Raw genomic sequence first — 24255 nt, forward strand, 5'->3', positions numbered from 1 at the left:
GAACGACTACAAATACATTGCATTATCGGTCATGTGACTGTAAGCGTCTCTAAATCTCCGTAGATTTGTTGATTATTAAACCGAATAGCCGTACATTGATATAAAAGAAAAAGTATACAAAATTAATCGAATTATCTTAACTCAATTGTTATCAATAATATCATGAAGGGGTGTTGGTATAGATTATTAATGGGGGGGAGGGTTAAATTGAAATCATTATTGTAATAGAAAAAAAAACAAATATGGGTACATTAAAAAAATTATTTTTATATTAGAGATATATATTAATATATATTTATATTTATATTATTTATATTTTTATATAGAATTTTCAAATGGGGGGTTTGAACCCCTAATCCTCCCCCTTACCTACGCCACTGATTCATGTGATTCGTACGTTTCCGTAAAACCGGAATTATTTTTCATAGTAAAGAATTTTTAACGTCATTAAAATAAAAAAAGAAAAAAAAAACAATGTACAGCTTATAAATACAGCATGTAATAATTAAATCATTAAGAAAGAATAATATTAATTTATGGTTTTTGAGTTGTTGATGATAAAACCCTGTGTTGATCGATGGTTATGTTTTCTGATAAGTATTTTGTAAAACCTCAAAAAGCAAAGAATTATTTTGGATTCTATCGAAAGTGCACGCCGTTCACTCACGTGTGACGCGTGCAAACAAAAATTGGAAGTTTCTATAGATCGCGATCATATTCAAATCTACTTAACATAACGATTTTAATAATAATTAAATTATAATAGGAAATCGATTAATAAAGTAAAAATCAGCACTAAGAGAACGTATGATAAAACGTAACCGGACGTCACAAAATGTCAGACAAACAATATCGAACAGCTTATACATAAATTAATCGATATTCACCGGCACTTATCGTCCTGTACTAAACTCGTTGTTTAATTCAACTATTGATATCACGCATTACGGCATGCGTGACAACGTAAACTACAACTATACGTAATGGTGATATTACTAAACGTATTAAAAAAATTGAAATGAAAAATACTATACCGTTCACCGAGTGACAAATTATTTTACAAGAACTGTTTAAATAACAAATTCTCTTTATTTTCCAACCAAAATGCTTATATGATGCGTAAGAACAAAATGTGACCTGTGTTAAATTTCTGCTCACCCACTTCGGCGTATAATCAAACACACGTCTCGCTTCACTTGCTTCGGCATATAATTACACTATAAATTTAACAATACTAGTATGAACCGTAAGGGTGCCCGAACTACGAGCCTCGATCAAATCTCAAGAAAATTGTCTTATAGTTAAATTTAAAAAATATAATTAATGATTGTATACCACCAATAATTTAGGTATATGTTATTATATTATTATCGTGAGCCTTTCAATAAGTCACTAAAATATATAGACAATCAATCAAAGTTGGAAATCTCTTGAGTTATACTCGTATTTTATAGGAACTACTCAACTCTGTTAACTACGCTATATTTTTTCAATATATTTTTACGATTTCTTTCGAATGATAAAAACAGCAGAAAAATCAAAAATTAAACCAAGCATCACTTGTGTTGATTTTACAATATTTTATATAATATACGAGATGACACGTACGATATGAATTACTTTATGTATAACTTAAAACCACCCCGTAAAGGATTTTCCGGTCACAAGATCAACAGACCTGCTGTGAAAATGTTAAATAAAAAATCGAAATCCTTTAAAAATAAAATTTCCTGCAAAAATCATTATCCTTGAACTTTATTTAATGTTCTTTATATTTATACGCATGTAATGCTACAGGAAATACACAAGTGTTGTACAGTCATGAGATATCACATTTTTACATTGAATGAAAATCCAATTTTATGGTCCAATTGTTTCACACAGACACATAATTTATTATTATATTTGAGGCATATACGTCCCGTCAGAAATAACGTGCACGTTTTAATTTAAAAATTTGAATTCGTCAAACGCGTTTAACAAACGCACGGACGCTTCGTGAAAAAATAATTCTTTTCAATATGTTACTATGAATCGCTGATTGTTTGTGCGGTTTTCGACCACATAATGGATGTTGCAGGTTGCATCTTTAATGACATATCGAAAATCTAATAACAATTCACACAAATATATAGTTATACTTCACCCGCAAGTGTAATATTATTTTAAAAACTAGCGTTATTGATTTATCCATCTCATTTCTAGAGCAAACAATTTGCATCGAAATTATACACGGACAATTTTGATAAAAAATTATGACACGCACGATTCGGTTATAACACGTAAAGTTTTCTAAAAATGAAAAGTAAAAGGAATACAAATGAGAAATTATATTTTTAGAACTCACGCATTCCTGCAACGTGTATACTAGACAGTTATCGACGCGTTAACCCCATTGCGAGAATTTCACCAGGTTAATGAAATTTTTCAATTGTGAAAGTTCATATTTTTTTTCTAATTTAATTTATTGTTTGACCTGGTATTTACTATACTATACTAAGTTAAGTCAAAATTAAATTATTAATGAAACATACTTCTTTCTAAAACCCGAAAGAATCTACGTTAAATTTACTTTTGTCTCAAAACAAATTAGTGCACAAAAGTAATCTTACGTTAAATAAACAAATATAACCACGGTAATTGAAATTTAAAATTAATTTAATTAATGCAATTGGAAAAAATACAAGCTTACTTTTGAACTTACCCAGATACAAATAAGTTGAATTAATAAAAACAAGTTAACAAGTAAACAAGTTAAAATCAAACTTACTTCATATTTTAAACTCGTTAACATTGTTCAGTTATTTAATATAAATATAATATATTAAACTACGCCGACGAAGAATATTTCATAGAATTAATTGTAATAATATTAGCAATTTTCTTGAAGTAACAGTTGTGTTGGTACAATTACTTGATATCGAATCTGATTTCTTAGTAGAATTTTTAGTAAATACTCTTTTTTACGTACGCTGTCTTTTATTTAATCATTTTATTAGTATAAAAAAGTTGTTACTACTTTTGCACAAAGCGAGTTTTACCGGCAAAGTATTTATATTTATCAATACATTTTAATGTCATCGATCTCGTTCTTTAATTGTGCACAGTATGGACTTCTAAACGACTTTGCCTGGCTTTTGAACTTTTAAGGATAAATATTTTTCTGGCAATATTCTTTTAGCCACCCACGCGTTAACATTCACCGCATTGACGCAGAATTATACGTATATGTCATTATTATATAATACTGATCGGTATACAAAGCCAAAAATGTGAACCAGCAAATAACTGACGAACATAACTATCGATAACCGAACACACCCGATCGTCGTTTTCAAACATGAGTGATACTATTAAAATAATTGAAAATTTACAGCATTTTATTCAAGATAGAAAATTCTCATCTTAATTTATCGCCTAGATTAACTATGAAATTACAGGGGGGTGAGTTTTGATCAAAAAAAGATACCGTTTTCCTCCCTTTTTTCTAAAAAAAAAAAATGTAATCAAAAAAGTTGGATTCTATTTTCATCTAAACTTCTTTTTCTACTGTTTATCTAAATTTTCCTCCAAAAATGACTACGATCGAAATTACCATAACTAATTGTTATCTTAAATCTAATGTATACCCGACTACATTGATATAAAAACTGCGTGAACAATATAATCAAGCATATAACTATAAATGTATACATTTATACAACGTTTGATTTAATTGCAATTTACGTTCCGTTTTACAACATGCCCTTAAATCTTGAATAAAATATTTTTTTTTAACATTATCTTGCTAAAAATGTAACCGTCAAACTTTTCTGGAAAGAACCTTGAAGTTCTAAAGCATCTTACTTGGATATTTTATTATATTTATTTTTCTAAGCTCAATGCTGTTCTACTATCATTATTTTTGATAGAACGAACAATTTTTAATATAGTTTATTCATTTTGTACTATAATACACACATTATTGATTGCGAATCTTCTAGAATTTATCTTTTTTCACTATTGGAATGTTCTTTTTTCCCTATCATTACAACACTGGAATAATCATTAGCAAAATAAATATTGCGTTTTATTTTTTTTTCCATTCACAAATACGTTAGTTGATAAGTTTTTACTCTCGGTTGATCGTAAGAAAAATTTGAAGTTATATAATTTTTTTATTTTTTTATTTTATTCATAAAATATTTGATATTCGATACCATAACATATGAGTGAAAGATGCAGACAATTCTATAATTTCTTCTAAATTATAGATTCATTACTTTTCATTGATATCTCCAAATTTAGTTTTATGATAAAATAAAACATAAATGCAAAAGAGAAAAACAAAAACCAGTCATTAACTATCTTGGAATGTCAGAATTTAAAACAATTTCATAAATGAGTAGAACCGTAAAAGTTTTAGAAACCTTTAGTCCATACGGATGAATACGAGTAGTGGACGCAGATGAAATTAAATCTTATTTATTCTCGTTGAAGAAAAAGGGAGAAAATAAAAATACAATAAAATAAGAAATAACTACTGATCCCTAAATGTTTGTTCGTTACCATCAGATTTTAAATGGTGATACATGCACAATACGTGTTACGGTGAAAAACACTGTGGCACTAAGTCAAACGGAGACAATATTTTTGTGCATAATAATACACGAAATATAATCTCTTGGATTGTAATTATACATTATTTTTTGTTTGTTTTCAGGTAAGCATATTCTTAAATCGGATCCGTGACGGTACATACCTGTACTACGAGCAGTTCGAGCGGTTTGATCCATGTTCCAACCCGCAGGTAAATACTACATTACTCGCGCGAAACCAACGTTGTGGTCGACGATTTGCTGTCATCTTCACGGTAACTGGGGTCTACAAAGTAGCTTTAAAACGTACATAGGTATGTACCAGTCTACTATTAAATATACATTCGCCCTGGTGACGTGTGTCGATGTAAAGCAATCTTCTCGAAAGAAGATTACTCGACATGAACTAGAATATGATTTTTTTTTTCTAATTTTATTTCGACATTACAAAAATTCTAAATAACTGTGAGTCCTATTCGTGGTACCAGTTCCTCATATATTTTATGCAACGGAGATGAATGTTTTTATTACAACGATATGATTGTAATGATAATAATCGACACCGGAAAAACAGATCACACAAATCTTTTGGAGGCAACAACGTCCTATTTTCGTAAAATACATGAATTAAAAGTTCAGTTGAGTTCTTTGCACCTTAATGGCATTCATGCGCACTTCGTATTATCACGGTTAGTTCGGGACGACGTGCCCAGTCCAGTGTTGGAACTTATCTAGATAGATTTTTTTGTTATCTTTTATATTATCTAGATGAATAACGTTAAGTTATCTAATTACTTATCTAAGATAAAATTTTTACTTATCTAGATAATTTTCTGTATTTTTGCCAGGATTAGAGTTATTTTTATTCTTGAATCTAACAAATCAGAGATCATCAAAATCGGTCCAGCCGTTCTTGAATTATAAATTCTGTAACTAACCCGACTTTATTTTATACATATAGATTTTGTATTCATTATTATAATTGGTGTATTATAAATGAGTAATTATTATTTCTTGGTATGACATTTTGTTTGTATTTTCATGTCGGAAAAATATTTTTGGTATTATTAAACTTAATTTTTTATTTTTCCATGGAAGTTCCAAGTATAGTAGGTATTTGATTTTAGTATACACATGTAACTCATACACTGAATAATCATTACTTCACTCTTGGAACCCGTAAAGTCGTAACTACTTATAGAACAATGAAAATCATCAAATTAATATTATATGGAAAACAATAGTGTTAACTTAAAATGATTTTTTATGTATTTTGTATTCATCCTGATACGTACAGAGCAATTTTCCTTTTTTTTTTTTTGTATAATATTTTAATGATTAACTATCATTAAATTGTACATTATATATAAATACTGCTTAATGGTACACTACATTACTACAATAAAAATTAAACACCTAGTTGTGCGATGCGGCTGCACAATTAGCCGGATAACGCGTATGTGTGTGTATGTGTATCCGCACTGAAGGCGGTGTAGGCGATACGCGTCAGGCGTGTGATTACTTACGTCGTACCTGTTAGTGACTTTGTAGGAAGGAGAGAGAGAGAACTGTATAATTAAGATAGATTCAGGTATTTGAGTGTATGCGTTAGGATGAGGTACTATTGACAACAAGGTTTGATGAAATAAAAGGTACAGACTGTTTATTATAAGGTTCTGCAATAATTAGGATTTAACAGCTATGGTTAGTTAGTACATGATAATAATAATAATGTTTCGCGTGTTACGAGCAAAATAAACAATAAACAGTTTACTGTGTACGACATGATACCGGGTTGATAAAAGATGATAAGACCGGGCTGATATGATTGAACCGGAACGACAATCTACGGGCGGGTGGGTTGAACCGGATTGCGACGATTCACTAAAAGGTCGACTAGGGTGACTTCGGCGACAGGTCAACACCCAGTGGATTTACCATGTAATGAAACGGCAAGGTTGAAGATTTTAATATCGGAGTTGGGATTCGAAAGGCGATTACGGTCGCGTAATGGGGCGGACCGACGCGTATGGACGCCCGCTGTCACGTGGTTGACTGGCTCGTACTGCGCAGCTAGGCGAGCTGACGAGAAACGGTCACAATGATATGATCACAAAAAAAGAACGCACCAATACTTCGGTGGTGACGCGGTGTAAACGCGACGTCCAACGAAGGAGCCGATGGATTCGATGGGCGAAAACGACGGACGAACACGTGTGAAACACGGCACAATCGCACTGCGTATACAAACGAGCGAGTGTTTAGGAGCAGTGAGGTTCAGGTGTACATAAACGTATGGATGGTGTGTTAATGATGACGGCGCACCGGTTCGTGACGATAAAAAAGGGCATGCGACTCTCACGGCCAGTTGCCTAGACGACTGACAAAAACGAACGAACAAAAAAAAAAAAAAAAACAATAGCGGCCTGTGTCGGAGACTGTCGGCTTAACCGATACGGTAGCGTCCCCTCCCCGGAGTATAGAGTTTGCTCGCTCAGTTTTCGGCAATGGAACAGCAGGGTGACAACCTTGCGACATACGCGTATCGCATACAACCACGCCAAATTCAAAATTGAATTGTATACCCAACACCTAGGTACCTATTGATAATAATGATTATAATTGAGTCTTCATAGATATTAGAATATGAAATATTGACTAAAAAATAACATTGTTTGAAAATATCTTTTTTTTTTTTTAGATAAAAATGAAATTATCATTCATCTCTATCTAGATAAATTTTACATTATCTATTCCCAACACTGGCCTGGTCTGTGGACGATTTTAATATAAAATTACCACGATGCTGTCGATGGCTATTATACGGGCACAGACCGTTGGGGATTCAACTAGAAAAATAAATGACAAAAAACACCAAGATTAGAATAATATTTATGTGAAAACTTAAGTTCACCTAAATATTTTAGTAAGATGACGTGAAAACAAATAGTTTCATAAACACTTGAAAATTAAAAATTTCCACCAACTACATGATAACTACATGGTTTTCATGTTATTTCCTTAAAATTATTACTAGATATTTTTATTCGGTCTTCAAGTTAAATTATGGTGACGACCTCTATATATAATCATAGAAAAATTATAAATTAATTCTATGAATAAAAATAAATTTTAACTATAAATTAACTAGTTTTAGTGCTCTTTACGATATTTTTTTTTTTTTTTTTACAATAAATCAAATGACCTCATATATATATATATATTTTAATTTATAAATTTAACGTCCAACACATAATCTCACTACCACCACTCTATAATCTTGCGATTTACAAATGTGAAAATGATACATACAATTCAACATACATTGATTAATTTTGAAACGTCTTAAACTCGAAAGAAACATAGACAGTTATAATACTTATATTTTGTATATTCAATCTTGTTAAAAATAATATTCCTCCGGGAAAATCTAAGTCTCATTTATATCAATGGTGTTTATATTTGAAAATTGAAAGTTATATTTAAATTTTCAAAGTTTGTTTTTATTTCTCCATAGGAACTCCGGGCTAAACATAAATAAAAATTCTCTAATTTCAGAAATTCTAAGAGAATTTACCTAAACAAATTTTCAGCGTACAAGAGTTTTTTTTTTTTTTTGATTAACTTTTGTATAGGATTTTTATTACTTTTTGTTTCATATTTAATGCTCTAAAATTTCTTCGCAAACTTATATGAATAACATTTTCCAATCTTATATATTAAATGGTCTGAAGAAAATAATATATTATAAGTATCGCAATTCCGTGAGTGTTAAAATTCTTATATTGAATATAAAAAAAATTAATTTACTAACTAGAAAATATTGCTTATTATACGAGTGATAAATTATCATCGTTGAAAACTTAAAAACTTATACGATATTTTCATTTTAGATTATATTAATTTTCCTATAATATCACCACATAGCTACAAATGTACACTGTATTTTTTTTATTTTATAAAATACATTGATTTTAAAATTTTAAAATGTTGAGAATGATGGTTAAAAATCAAAAGCAATGTATCAGAAATAATTTACATGATTTTATATCAATATTTTTTTTTCACACGTTTAGGAACAATGGCAAAAACCAAATGTTTCACGTACTCAATAGATGGACATATTTTATTGTTTTCATTCGTGTATGGGGATTAAAAACGAAAACTCACTGGTGTATATAATAATTATGTCCCGAATATTTGTTGTTGGTGTCATTTCATTTATTTCAATTCACTACGGCGTGATTGAGTGAGGGCAAAGAGGATCCGGTGGATGGAGGGCGATAAAACAATAATGTCCTCGTGCTTACAAAAACAACATAACATCGATGTATTGTTATAACATTGATTGATAAATCATTTATGTATGTCATTTCCGCAACCATCATTCCGATATTGCTAAATGTGCAGAGAGCTGAAACGTAACAAAATTAGACGAAATTAATGTATAATACTATGCCATGGGGTTTCGATCGACCGGGAGGATTTACAAGCATATTTTAAATAATTATGATATAATCAGAGTCCGGGCCAATCACGACAAATTAAAATTTTCTAAGATATTTAAGGTATTTCTCAAAGTAGTGGAGAACTGCTGATCCTGCTCTATCTCCATTCACTCTCATAAATATTTCTACAGGCGCCTCCAAAAAAGGTAGTCTGGATTGAAGCATGTAGGCACATCTGAGGTATTAATAACGATGTTACAATTAGTTTTCAGAACTCTAATATACCTTACCAAACCGACCATCTACGATCCAGAGAACGTATGCTTGTATAGTGCTGTTGCGTACAAAATAGGTTTAAGAAATGTCTCAGCGACGGTGGCAGCGATAGAAAAATACCATAGACCATAGCTGAAAGTGGAATGGGTTGAGAGAGTTGAGACGACGAAAAAAAACCCGTTTGTAAGAAAATAGAAAATAAGAAACGTACGGCAGTGGAATGGTGGTCGCGGTGCAAGACCAGTCGAGCCTGGGGCGCGACGGTAAACCCGAAAAATTAAAGACGAAAGAAATAAAATTGATGAGTTTTTGGAAGGAGCAAACGCGCGCGGGATTTGCCAGTGTGTCGGCGAGCGGGGTAGATGTTGTGTCTCACCGGTTGATTGATGAGCCGGCCGTCGTGTTGTACAAGGGACGTGAAGGGGGACGTGGTTAGGGGCTGTCGAGTGTACGCGCAAAGGGTCGCTGGGGGAGATTAGATGAAGACGAGAGGGGTAAGATGGCAGTAAGGAATGATGGGCGGTACAAGAGGTCTAACCGACGTCTGAAATATCTCCTACCATCCGATTGATAGCCGGATAGACGTCTTCGGATACCGGCAATTTTTACGGACAGACACGAGCATTTTCTCCGCCACCACCGCCACGCCCAACGACGTCGCACTTCTATACCGGTACAAATTGTACGCAATTTCTTATTACCACTCTAGCCCGTTCCCTCCTCTTCTCCATAACCCACCAAAATTTCTCTTTCTTCTTAGCTATATCGCTCTCAACATTTTATTCTTATTCTCTCTCTTTCAGTCTCTCTCACCCCCTCTCACTAAACCTTTATTTTTGCCCTCATGGGTATTCTTTGGGAAAACAGTAATAATAGTGCAGTGTAGTTTTGAGACCTACGTTCGGTAAGAGGTATACCCGTCGAACCTTGTGTGACCATTGCGAATTCAAAGAGCAATCGAGGACGGTAAGAGAGATTCGATTCCCCTAAGTCGGTTCACGTACGCATTGTCACCACTTCCACTCTTATATTTTTATCGTTTTTAGGTGAAAGACTCTCTCTTAGCGAGTGACAAACGAAGGTAAAAGCATTAAACTTACACATTTATTTAACAACCGGAGTGACACAACCCTTGAATTTCGTTTATCAAGTTTAAGTTGAAAACTAGACAACTATTCAAAATAATTCTAAATATTACAATTATTTAAGTGTATTTATTATGATCGAATAGTTTAATTGAATTTACTTCGAATATAACTACAATTAATAAACATACCGAAATCGATAAACTCTCGTTACTTGTTATCAGTCATCATATTCTATAAAATATCATATGTTAAAAGTTCCATCAAAATTACAAAATACATATTAAATATTAGAGTGATTACAATATAATTAATAGTAAAATGAACTTAAGTAATAAGAGATATAAGTTTATAAATTTCTTTCCGTAAGTGTTTGATATATGATATTTTCTTATATGTCATTATATTTCAAATTCGATAATCCTACTATTTTTGATTTTTCTTTCACAATACTTTAGACATAAACAGCTTAAAACGATGATATTTCCCTGAGTAGGCTCTCTGAGTATGGCGCCAGAGGCCATAGAGTCCCGAAAAATGAATTAATTTGTTTGCACGTTTGGACGTAAGGTGACTATCTTAAAATCGAAAAGGACTATAGTACGCGTGACTTAAGTTTGGACGGTGGTTTTAGTTTTAATTTGTATTTCTTTCTACCAGCGCAGCGCGTCTGTTCACAACATTATAATATAATATATTCCGGTAAATAAAATTCATCAAATTAATAATAGTTTTAAAACATCCTACACGCGGGCTTTCCAACCTTAGTGATGAATGCAATTATTATTATAATATTATTTTAAACATGCAGAACGAGGCAAAAACCGCTTAAGTTTCAATATTCTTTTGGTATGTGTAACGGACCACCTCATATACATCTGTATGTATATATAAAAATATTTAACAGTTCAGTCATTGCTGCCCTCGTGGTCGAGCTTTATGGAAAATACTGTTTTAATAACTGTACGAAGAACTTGAAACGGTGTGCCGGGGATACCGACACCCGGATCATTATACAAATGTACACGAAATAAATATCAAGTTATTTATTTAACATTATATAAAAATAATACAACTGATTTAATAAAATTATTCCGGGCCGCGCGGTTGGCTCCAATAAGCGGCCGTGGCCACGGCGGGCGGTACCGGACCTGAGCAGGTGCAATAGAGAATTAGATACACGGTCGACAGCAGACTTAAGCAAGCGAGCGTATCGACCGTGATCACTTTACGGACACTTGTGTAAGCGCGCCGGAGAGGTTTGTATAGATATTGGCCCTGAAAAGGTCCATTTTTAGTTTCGACGAATCGCGGAGCCCCATGTGTAAATGTCGCTGAAACCGGATTCGTGGTCGTTTTTCACGGACACGGTTGCAATCGCCGTATTCGAGATTGCCGTGAACGCCGCATTGCCTTTGTCGTATTCGACACAGCCGTCGTCCCAGTAATTACTGCAGTCGTCGTAATAACCGCAATCGTTGTCTTCGTCGTAATTGCCGTTTGGAACTTTTATTCTTTTTATATTTTGGATTTTGATCGTTGTGAATGGTAGAATGGAATGTCGATGCTCCGAAAAGTGACCGGTATATATGCCCAATTAGACATCGACACTCCATTCTCATTGGTTGAATTTTTATTTATCCATTCGGCGATGTAAAACGACACTATTCTTCCGCTAATAAGTAGTTGCCATCGTACCGTTTTACATCGTTACAATGATGTTCTTGGTGGCTCTGAAAAAGGCCATTTTCGTCTGAGCGCGTACTCCGTTACAAACTTTGACTGAAAATGATCACACAACTATATCGTGCGTTCACCGTAGCCATTATAAGTTCAGATGAATTCAATGAAAATATAGTTCAATAGAAACGTGTACATAATAATTTAAGACGATTACGGCAACGGTTCCTATTTACAATTTACAAATTTTACTTTAATAAGTTTTTTCGTTCATAGAGATTTATCACCTCTAATAAATAGGACAATATTAAGTATATAAATCCGGTTTCCAATACTATTCTCAGAATATATAATATAAATAAAATACCAAACAACCATAAAACACGAAGCTATTGAACATGATTAAATTTGAACACACGTGAAGTATTACCGGGAATGTTAGGTACAATTTGTTTTCCCCGGCACTAAACCCTTAAAATATATGAACATATTAGTCTTTATCTATTTTTCTCCTGTGATTACTATATAAAAGAAAAATGTGAGAGACGACTAATTTATACGTACACGACTTAATATCAATGACATGTTATTACTTTAGTCAAATACACGTGGGCCACAACATCTGTTTGACAATTACTGCATAAAAATAAATCGTATTTTAAATAATGGTCGTTTGATTAGGAATAGATTCATTGGTCATCTTTTCAGTGGAATAATTGAATGAATTTTGTAGGAAAAAACATCAAACTCCAAAGGTAGTATATTTGTTCTCTTAAAACGACTCTTTGAAACTTATTTATTTATTTATTTATTTTTAGCTGATTTTTTACGGAGATAAGTCACGACACCAGTGCCGCTTTAACCTTCTCGGTGGGCTTCCAGGAATATTTATTGAGTTGAGTAAAAGGATAAACGGATTCGGATGATTTGCGAGGCGAAAGCCGAAACGCTTGTAAAAGGATGTAGCCGTTTCAGCTTAATAATATCGAATTAAGAATATGGGTAAGGTGAATTAGAGCTTTTTTTGTTAGTTGTCGGGCAACCTCAGCAGTTACAAGATTAAATCCCGGCGATTTTCTAAAAAGAAATGATTTATTATTTAAAAAAAAAAAAATTCAATAATTCATTAACAGGTAAAGAATTTCACCTGAAGACAACGGTTTGGGGGCGAGATAAAATGGTAGAGCAGAAGAGAGAGAGTTTCAATATCTTTTTCAAGAATGTTGTTGCCAATGTCACTGTGTAGTTGGAAGACTGTAGAGAGGTGTGAGCAAAAGGTGTCGGCTTGCTCATTATCGGTCTTATACCAATAACCAATGTCATTTTTTAATGGAGATTGTGTGTTTTTTTGTTTAAGGCAATTGCGTGTTGCCCTCCATAGTGAGCCAATTTTACTGAGAGTGAGGTGGCCCAGTTATGGAAAGAATAGTTTTTCAGTTTTAAAGCATATTTTTGAGGGTTGAAGCAAAATTATTAAATATTTTTTTATCTGAAGGTAGTCTAGAGCGTTGCCAACGGGCTCTAGCTCGACGTTTCAGTGTAATTATTTCACAAATGTGGGTGGAAATCGAAAAATAATTTTTAAGATAACAAAGTGGTTGAATTCCAAGTGGCTGATTGGATGGATTCTGTGAAATTTTGACCTGCATCATCGATCTCGTCTGTAGTCTTTAGGCTAATATTAAGGTTTATTTTTTGGTCTATTATCTTCCAAAACATTATTGAGTTCGTTGTACCATTTGTTAGATACGTTTTGTTAGGCCGGGAATAGAGAAGAGAAACCAAAAAAAGAAAAACTAGAGTATGATCAGACCTTGAATTGGTATCAGGATTTTGACCCAATGCCACCTGAAAATAAGCCTGAGGGGGTGGGTTTGAATCAGGAGGATTCTGCTGAATGACTGTACAGTTATTAATATTAATATTATTAGTACGACTTTTATTGTTGTTGGTTTGGGTGAGATGATTGTTTGCGGTTGGCTTGCAGAATCCTTGTTCCTTGTAGATGCGGCACCCCTTATAGTTTTCTGGATGATCTCCTCCACAGAGTGTGCATTAGGCAGGTGATTCGTTTTATTTGCCGCAGTTGGCGGATGATTACTTTCACAGCGGACACATCTGGGAAGGTATTGGTAATATTTCTTAGAGCGACCATAGTCTTGGCAGTTAAGGCACTGGATAACGTCTCTAAATTTATGAGGTTTATCGATTTTAATTTTTGTATCCAGTAGTGACGTTATTTCAAAGATATCATTATTGATTTCGGCTAGCTCGAGGTCAACAAATAAAATTGGAAGTTTGTTCTTAGTCGTTTTTTGAAGAACTTTTATAACTTGTTGGACTGAGAACCCAATTTCTTCGATTGCTACTCCAATTTCGATAGTTGGTGTGAAAGAGTGGAGATTGCGAATTACTACTCGAAATGCCTTATCCTCACGAGGTTGATAAGTATGACACTGAACTTCACTATCTCTTAGAAAGTGAATTATTTTATGATACGTTTGGAGTCGGATGTTTGTATTTTTAGATCGTTTATTGAGAATTTAAAGATAAATTTATCTGCACAAATCAGTTTGATAAGTTCATTGCGGAGACCAATAAAATTTAATATACCATGGACAAAAATTGGTGGTGGAAGTTTCATTTTAGTGCCTTGGGAATCAACAGGAGGTACATTTTCATTTGAAGTATAATCATTTGTAAAAGTTGCCGTTTCGGTGACGTCGTTTGAGAGTGGAGAAAATCTGTTGTGTGTGATAAATAATGGTTTAGTCTTTTTGGTTTCCGGAATATCTGTCGACGACAGATTTCGTTTAGATGACTTTTTAGGATATTCGAAGTTATCGTCACTATTGTCATCTAAATCCATATCGGAAGAATTAAATACGTGACTTGATCTGCTCGGGTGTTATGGGATATTTTTAAAGAATTGACAGAACCGACTTTCTGTTTATAATTGGAAATAGGAATAGAATGAGATGAACTTTGATTAGACGTTTGTTTAGTGGGTGTGTTTTTGTTCTTATTATTATTGTTATTAATACTGAGAGTTTGATTTTTCATTATATATTAATGATGTTTAACTATCTGGAAGTCAGATTGTCAAAATTAATCGCAGGTGCAAAGGTCACCGCGCGAGGCAATGCCTTGGAAAGGAAATAATAGAATGTTTCTCATGTACTGCCCGTAATTAGTAAATATTTGTTATTACTTTTTTCCTTGCAGATGAATTCGTAGGCTGCTGGTAAACTTAAGGACCAGGTATAGTATGGTATAGTAAAAACTGAGTTGATTGATAGAAAGCACGAAGAAATCCCATGGAAACAAGATGATTAATTTAAACATAAGAGATAGAGATAATATTTCTCGTGCGTTCAGTTTAACTGTTCGCAAGAGAATATTATTTAAATTAATTTTTATATTTTAATGTTTCCTTTAATCTTACTGCTAAAAACTAAATATTCAAAAATAATAAAGTGCCACAACAAAAAATGATTATTTTGCAAACATAATTTATACCTTCGTTGGTTTTTGTTATAATTTACATTTTGCACCTTGTTTGGTAGCAGTTCTAAAAAATTACTATTCGTTTATATTCTAAACGTCAAACCGTATTTTAATTCAATGGAACGCGGAAATGCCGACACGCATTGACTTTTTTTCCTTGTCACAACCACCGTCATGGCGTCACGTCCAATAAATTATATCCAACACGCGTTTGTCAAGCTATCCATTCACCGTAATAACATAGCGCTGAAGAAATGTAATAAGTCGGCTGGGCTATATATAGCGCCCTCGAGGACGAGCGATGCACACATTTCGATTAGGTTTACGATTCAATGTAGACACCACACCGTTCTAGTGTACGGCTGCTTGTCAGGCCCAAAACAGTGATAAGACGAAATTAATGAACTCTACGTGTCACCGGTGGATAATATATAACGTAGACGTTACTTATACGCTTCCGAACAACAAAAATCTTCCCACCGCTGCAACAGCAATATAATAATTTTCGCACCGTCACAACGACCACCGCATGGTTAAATATTATATAAACAGTTGCATTCACGGAGCACAAGACGACCGTCAATGTAACGGAAATGTTAACAAAATACATTTGATTGAAGTTATTTGGATGACTTGAACCTAATCATGTTTTTGCGCTAAAGACCTTTGCAAATACTTTAAAAAAATAAAAATTATTTCATGGACTAAGTCCGTTGGAAATTCCCTTGACGCTATGTATTTGAATAACTAATTATTTTTTTTTAATTAAAAATTAGAGTTTTTAAACGAATATATAAAATTCGTAAACTGAAAAAAAAAAGTCGTAATTGAAAAACGTGTTAAATTAGAAGTACGGTCTAAGAAATTCTAAGTGACGAGGAAAATCATCAACATCCATGCCCTGATTTTTGTAAAAACCATTTCAAACAGTTCTTTCATTTTCTTTATGGATACGATTTTTTTATTTATTTATTATTTTTTTTTAACCACCCAATAGATTTGTGATGATCCCGACGTTTAAAACGAAGTTTTTCCCCCTATTCCCGGATTTTACTCGGTGAGCGAGCACAATCAATATTACACATCCTACGGCTGGCAGCGAATTCGACGAAAATGATATACATGAATTTCTGAAGCATTAATTATACACACATTATTCTATAGCAAAGTTGACCTGAAAAAACAAGGTTTTGTCGTGCTCTTTGACGAGCATACAGAATATGTTCCCCGCACACGATACGCTGCTTTGGCTATTTATAATTTTTGAACGCCGCACCGGTACGTGTAAAATACATTTGTCTGAACTTGACATCTTCTCCATCCATAAATGTGTTTTCCGTATAATTTTCAAAAAAAGTTAATAGTTTCTATTAATATGATCTCTAAAAATGTACACACGCCAAGACGGACCACATACATACCATTATTTTGTAAATCCTATCAAAATAACAAGAGAAGCGAAAATTTACATTTTAAAACTATTTTAAGCACCAAAAATTTGCATTAAAGAAATTAATTTTACTATGTACTCTTTTTCGTATAGATTTATTATTTTAAAAAGTAAAAATTATTATATGCTTTATAATGTTTTATCAATAGTTATCACTGATAAAAATTCAGAATAAAAAATACTTAAAAATAATCAGTATCACCCAAAACACATTTTATGCTTACAGATCAACGTTTCAAAGCATCAGAAAAAAAGATGCCTTTGCATCAAAATTCCAGCCCTAGTTATCAGTTATCAGATTTATCATTTTAAAATACAATTGTTTGAAAAAAACTTATTTTATCTATCGGCAGTCGAAGATTATCTCCATTATCTCCAAGTTCACCAATAATAACGATTACTATTTATAATATCGTAAAATACCCAATAATAATCTGAATTAAGATTTTCAATTTTTTATTATGCGATTTGCATATATTTATTCATAAGTACCAGGTACATTGTATCTGTTATGAGCATAAAATGTATTTAAAAAATTAGTAACCTCAAAACTTGGATTTAATAATTTTAATTTTAATTAAATAATTATTTTAATTTAAATTAAATAATAATTTAATAATCTAACCCGGATAGATTACTTTTGAGAAAATAATAGTATCTATCTAATATTTTTATTTATATATATAATTCGGGGTTAAAGTGTCGAAAATAAAATTATATGCGGAGTTTCAAAAAAATCGTGAGTGAGATTACAAGGTGATTTTTTATAAAATCGTCACATTGCGTGTGGAGTACGGTACTCTCTGGCGGGTGCCTCTACATTTTTTTATAATGATAATTTTTTTTATATATCAAAACGATCGAGTCCACGAAAAAACGTACATCCAATATGCAGGTAACCAAAACTGACACAAATATACAATTTGTGATCTGTCGAAATGCTTTTGCTGTTCAATCTAATCCGTGTTTCATTTACAACTACTTGAGCCTCCTAAGAAATATTTTCCTATCCGCACCGAAAACCTTCCTTAAAAAATCGAATTTATACGAGCAATAATATATGCACTTGCGTTCGCAAGAACAGAAAGCCCTTCCTTTTTCTAACGAAATTATTTCGATCAGTCTGGCAGAAGTTTCGAATAGACGACTGTTCAATTATGAGCACGATGAATGTTCGAAAATATCCAATATCAGTGTGAAGGATTTTGCAACGACACCGATATTGCGACTACGGTGGGTTTGGAAATGTTTAAGTTCGAAACAGTAATATAGTTCGTATATGACATAAAAAAATAAATAAAAAAATGGCTGTCAGGTCTGAACATACATATGGAATTATGTACGGTTTTTGTCTTTTTACCGCGATAAAGAGTTTTATGAAATATTGAGAAAAGAGATGACCAACCACCGGAAAAAGTGTTTTATGATGAAATCCTATTTAATCTAGACGAGTTTTGTTTTGTTTATTTATTTTAATCATTGTCAAAAGGGAAAAAAACTTAAGAGACGAATTTTAAAATTTAAACCTGAATATAGTAATACTATTTCATTCCATAGCTGTTCGCACGCAGTTTCTATGTATTTTGCAATTATTTATCGTTTGCACGCTGATTGTTTAAGTAATTCAAACAGCCAATATTTGAATATTATATTTTAATTGGTTAAAAATATTAATGTTAAACGAAACACGTCCACGATTTGTAATCAATGTTGCCTTATAATAATCAATTTGTTATAGTGTCCAATTTTCAGTGTTCAGAAACAATTATTTACACAATGTCGATAACTTATTCTATGGCCAATAAAAAAGCTTTTCATATTTTTCGTTTGCTGTGAAATATTAGTAATTTTTAATCTATAATAATTTTATAAACCAAATTGGACACATTAATAAATAATAGACATATTTTATACAGGTTAACTGAGGATTAAGCAATTTCAACCTAACTTGGTATGACTTATGAACTTGAATTTCAAGACATTAGTTTGGCAGAAAAGAAGTAACATGTAATAATAATCGAAACTTTTTAAAAGATCATGAAAGTTAAAATGGTCTGGTAGATATGTCTAGATCAGTATTTTCCAAACTATGAATCGTGACCCAATAATGGGTCAAAAAATAATTTTTATAGGTCGTAGTTCTTAAATTAATAACAAAAACAATATCTTAGTTACCCAAATATAATTATAAATAACTATCAGATTTTAGTTTTAGCAGTATTACGTTAAAGTATACGATACAACTCTTTAAAATAAAATGATTATTAATGTTATTATTCTAAAACATACTGTTTTTTTTTTTTTTTTTTGAGAGTTATCTATCGAAAACAAAGGACATTTATGGGCTGCATTAGTATAAAGGTTAGACAACATTGGTCTAGATCAGCAGTTCTCAAACTGGGGGCACGCCTCTCTAGGAAGGCTTGAAACATTTTTAAAAAAAAACCAAATATGAAAACGTTATTTATAAATTATTTTTTATTACTTATAATAATTATTGATTAATTTATAATTAATTATTTTTTATATTTAATTCAGACGATATTAAGTCATAATTAATTGAAACTATCTAGTTTCATCTCTCTCAATTTGTATCTATTTAATAATAATAAATTTCGAATCTAATATTTTAAAAACTATATATAATTCGTTTTTATAATTTTAAATTATAATAACATTTTTTCCTGGTAAATAAACTCATATAATATTTAAAAAAAAATTTATTATATATATATATTAAACATTATTCGATCTTATTATGTGGAGGGGAGGAGCGTGACATCATAAAAAAGTAGGAGAGGTGGCATATACCTCAATAGGTTGAGAACCCTTGGTCAGATGGTTATCCTGATAACTCGAATAGAGTATCTATTAATTTGTTTATTATAAAATATACGAGCGTAGTTCTTTGTACAACTATAGGATAGTATTATAAAATATATTTAAATAAAGCACATGATAGACATAGACAATTAAATATAAAAACTGTGACGAATAAAATATAAAATAAATATAATGTATGAACATTTATTTTAAATAATATGTTGAACATTTAAAAGTTATCGGTGGAGTCCGTTCATTGGCATGAAACATCAAACGGTTTCATTGCTCATATTGAAAAAAAAAAAAAGATCTCAAGATTCGACGTCGAGAGAAAAACCAACTTTTAATTCCGTAAAATGTTTATAAAAAGCTAATCCACGATATAAATCGTAATGGGTATTTTTCATTTATTTTCCGATAAGAGGAATTCTTGGAGATTTTTTGTACTCCCGCATTACACACGATGCACGTCGAAGATTTGATTCCTCACCATATTACACGACATGTATTACGCATCGACTGAACCAACGATAATCTTCCGTCTCGTCGTGTCCTACGCTCTAGTCTATATGTAGTCTACATAGGACATTTTTTTTCATATATTTTTTTTTTATTTTTTTACGGTGCATTATTTATACATTATCATTCTTTCTTCCCCTACCCCCATCATCGAGCAAAAAAAAAAGAAAAGAAAAGAAAATACATTGAAAAATAAAAACCGGTCGCTTGTTTTATACTAATTTTCCATCGACCTATACATACGTACAACACGTATTTACTACGCCACCGACGACCATGTTTTGAGGTTGTATTTGTTATTCTTTATATTTTTGTTTATACATACTTTATTTATTCCTTGAAATCGCCGTCACTAGTGCCCTCTCCCCCCTCAACTTAACCGTACTGTACCACGCCGAGTCCCACGCTCGACCGTATGCATGCACAATAAGGTGATCATTTAAGCACGCTCGCTCCAAGTTTTACCTTAAACCGTACACTTCTTCAAATTTTAATTTTTGGATATCTTTACCGTAGTCTATACTGGTACTGTATTTTATTGTAGTCGTTATATCTTATGTTTTTCACTTTTCTTAATTGGTAATATATTTCATAGCTAATTAATTTTTCTGATTATTTCGACGATAAAAATTCAAATAACTCTTTGGTGATTGTTAAGCGTTTTGAGTATAAATGAGTGAAGATTTTTGAGTACAAATTTTTTGAATGTCATACACTATGATAGTCAAAACAGAATTAATATGGTATAAAAATAACTAATTCACTACCAAATTCTATGTTTGATTTCCGACATTTCCGGAAGATTAATCTGCTTTATATGGTTTTAAAAATGCATGTTTGCCATTTAGAAAAAGTAAAAAATACATTACAATGGAGGATAAATACATTTTGATGTAGAAATTCTGAATACGAATAAATTTAGTGAAACGTCAAAACATAGATTTTGAATAAATACATAAGTTAAGCTTAAAAATGGCAAGAACGTGATGTTAAAAACCACATTATTCTACACATAGATATTTTTTTTTTTTTTTAACCAAGTCCGTATTCATTGAAAATATACAATACAATTTATATATAAAATTATTATATTACATAAAATAATTAAATGATATAAAGAATCGTAAAATAGACTGTAAATGCCTCGAAGGAGACTAGCAGTCAAATCACCTTTCACAATTAATTCAATGTATTCTACACTGTACAAGTATGTCTTATAAGTCAAGATGTAGATCTGTACACCAGTTGTATTCAAAACGTCTTGAAGTATTGTCAGGAAGTGTCATTGACCTTAATGGCCTTATTTATGAGATTAGGTGGTTAAAGCTCGAGATCTATTTCTTACATGTAAGCATTATGTAATGATGACGTCGGATATGCAATGCATATTACACGTATATTATGTATGATTTTAACTGAACGTTTTTAAAAAACATAGAATAATATATATAGCTTTAAGTATGTGTACGCATATTTAGTATTCATTATACCCCAATACGTTAGGGCGAAATTATTACCACTACAATGTAAAATAAAATAAAAACTTGATGATAATAATAATAATAATAATAAAAATTAAAATATGATAAATCTATGTGGTTTTATTACATTTGGTTTCATTTTAGTCATAAAAATGTATTTAAAGTCTATACACGACTAGAACAAAAAGAAATAAATAATAAATGATTAATGCATTAACTATCGATAACTACATCACAAACCCATAATATACAAAAAGTTTTTCAATTTTTATTTATTTTTTATACTGATATAATGAGTTAATAACACAATGTATACAACCTTTACATTATTGTTACATGAAATTCAATCTCTGTTTTTTTCATAATTATAAATATCACTGGACTAAAACGAAAATACGTATATTTATTGAATAATCACTCAATTTGCATTTTAATACTGCATTGGAAAAAAGGGACAATTAAGTAAGAAAACATGGCTGAAAATACAACGTAGCATGTTTAACTACTTTCACGATAAGCGAGAAGGAATTGGAACATTTTTTTTTCATCTTTATTCGAATACTTTCATGTGACGCTGTGGGAAAAATAAAACGCCAGGGTTGTTTAGAATTCAACCTTTAACAGTGAAACAAGAAGAGTTTTACGGTAGATTTCGTCCTCTTTCTTTTTCTTTTCCTCTTTTTTTTTTTTTTTATCTGGTTCCAATATAACAAACAAAATGCCGACAATATAATTTTAAAAGTACACATTTATATTCCCTAGAAACTCTATATCTTCATAGCTCCTAAAGTAGATGTGATAAAAATAAGAAGGAATGGTCCCGATCTTACTATTGTCAACGATAATTTATGGCTTAGGCTATTATTGTGTATGAGAAGGCGAAAAAAAGGTCAGGTATACGAAAACGGAAGTTTTCTCTTTGGAAATTAGATCGATTTGAATTCTGTAATGAGAGCACTAGACCATTAATTGTTATTAACACTATAGTTTAATAGAATCATTCTAATTTCCTTATAAATCCGTTTTGTAGGGAGACGTGGAAGTGAAGTAGTTATATTTGTTTTGTGCTTTATCGGATAGTGGAAAAATTGAGTACAGAAAAAAAACCACGCCCGAAAACCAAACCGGGAGTTTATTCTCAATTTTCGACCAAGTAATGAATTTTCTCGGACTTTTCTGTTCGGAGAATACGGTTTAATATAAAGCAAACTAAAAAAAGCAATTTTAAATGAGATTTTTCCTACCGTGTTTAAATTCATCTACTGTCTACATGTTCACTCTTCAAGCATTATTGCTATATATTTTTCATAGATATTCATAGCTGATTATTCAAACGGTAAATTATACAAATTACATATTCAATGTCAACAACGTTATTTTGAGTAATTTTCAAAAACGATTAAATTTAAAAACTTACATAATACTCTCAAGACTTCTTGATACCATACCATGAAGTAGAAATAATAATAGTGATACAGGTACAATTGTTTACTTGTTCTGTAAGCAATGTCGTTGATTAAATAAACGCTTTTTTATTTTTAAAGAACATATTTACTGAGGAAAAACTTAACTATAAATCAACAAAAAAAAAAAAAAACTTACAAAATCAAGTGATATCCTATAATCTATTTTTATATATTATTTTTTACATTACATTACATTATTTTCAATAATCAATTGATTAAATAAACGCTTTTTTCTTTTTAAAGAACACATTTACCGAGGAAAAAATTAACTATAAATTAACAAAAAAAAAACTTACAAAATCAATTGATATCCAATAATCTTCTAACTCTGAATTTTTTTTTTTTTTGATAACTATTGGAAATTTAAATCTCTCTTTGGTTTCATTCTAAATATTTAGACTATACAATAGTTGATTTTATTACTGGTATAAAACAGGTTACACTAATTGTAACTAAATATACAATTTGTCATAAATAAATAAATCTAATTATAAATTATCATGGTAAATATCAAATTCTATGTTTAAGACTTTATGAAATTGTATCAAAACCACCAAAGTCACCTCGCTATAATTATAGTTGTATGTCATGTTATTACAAACACTAATAAAATGCATCTAAAGTAGTTAGTAGAAATGTTTGTAGTTAGTTATTTGAATATAAGGGATTCAGTCATGGGGTGCAGCCAAAAAAATCAAACTCAAACAAAATACTAACTTTCAAGCCCCTCTGTATAATAACAGATGTCCTATTCTATGTTTCTATTAACATCCTTCATACAGATTTCAAAATAAACACAATAAAAGGAACTATCAAAATCCTATACAAACGATTTTGCTTCTGATTTACAAACCACTCAAATCCACGTTTTACAATATATTAAATGTATGTAATAATAATAATAATAATAATAATAATAATAATAATAATAATAATAATAATA

The 24255-nt window shown here is 31.3% G+C and overlaps 1 protein-coding gene across 2 annotated transcripts in view; it reads left to right on the top strand.

The window, feature by feature from the left end:
* LOC112694008 (zwei Ig domain protein zig-8-like) overlaps window positions 1–24255 on the top strand; it is a 571990-nt gene that overhangs the window by 463257 nt on the left and 84478 nt on the right. Inside the window, exon 2 of one of the 2 annotated variants that reach the window (XM_025569326.1) lies at window positions 4703–4789. The exons of the other annotated variant lie outside the window; for it this stretch is intronic. Within the exon in view, the coding sequence (XP_025425111.1) occupies window positions 4774–4789 (16 nt within the window). The 5' untranslated portion in view covers window positions 4703–4773. The remainder of the gene's footprint in view (window positions 1–4702; window positions 4790–24255) is intronic. 2 annotated transcript variants of the gene reach the window in all.

The sequence above is a fragment of the Sipha flava genome, unplaced genomic scaffold (assembly GCF_003268045.1).
Source record: "Sipha flava isolate LNK unplaced genomic scaffold, YSA_version1 121_pilon_pilon, whole genome shotgun sequence".
NCBI lineage: Eukaryota > Metazoa > Arthropoda > Insecta > Hemiptera > Aphididae > Sipha > Sipha flava.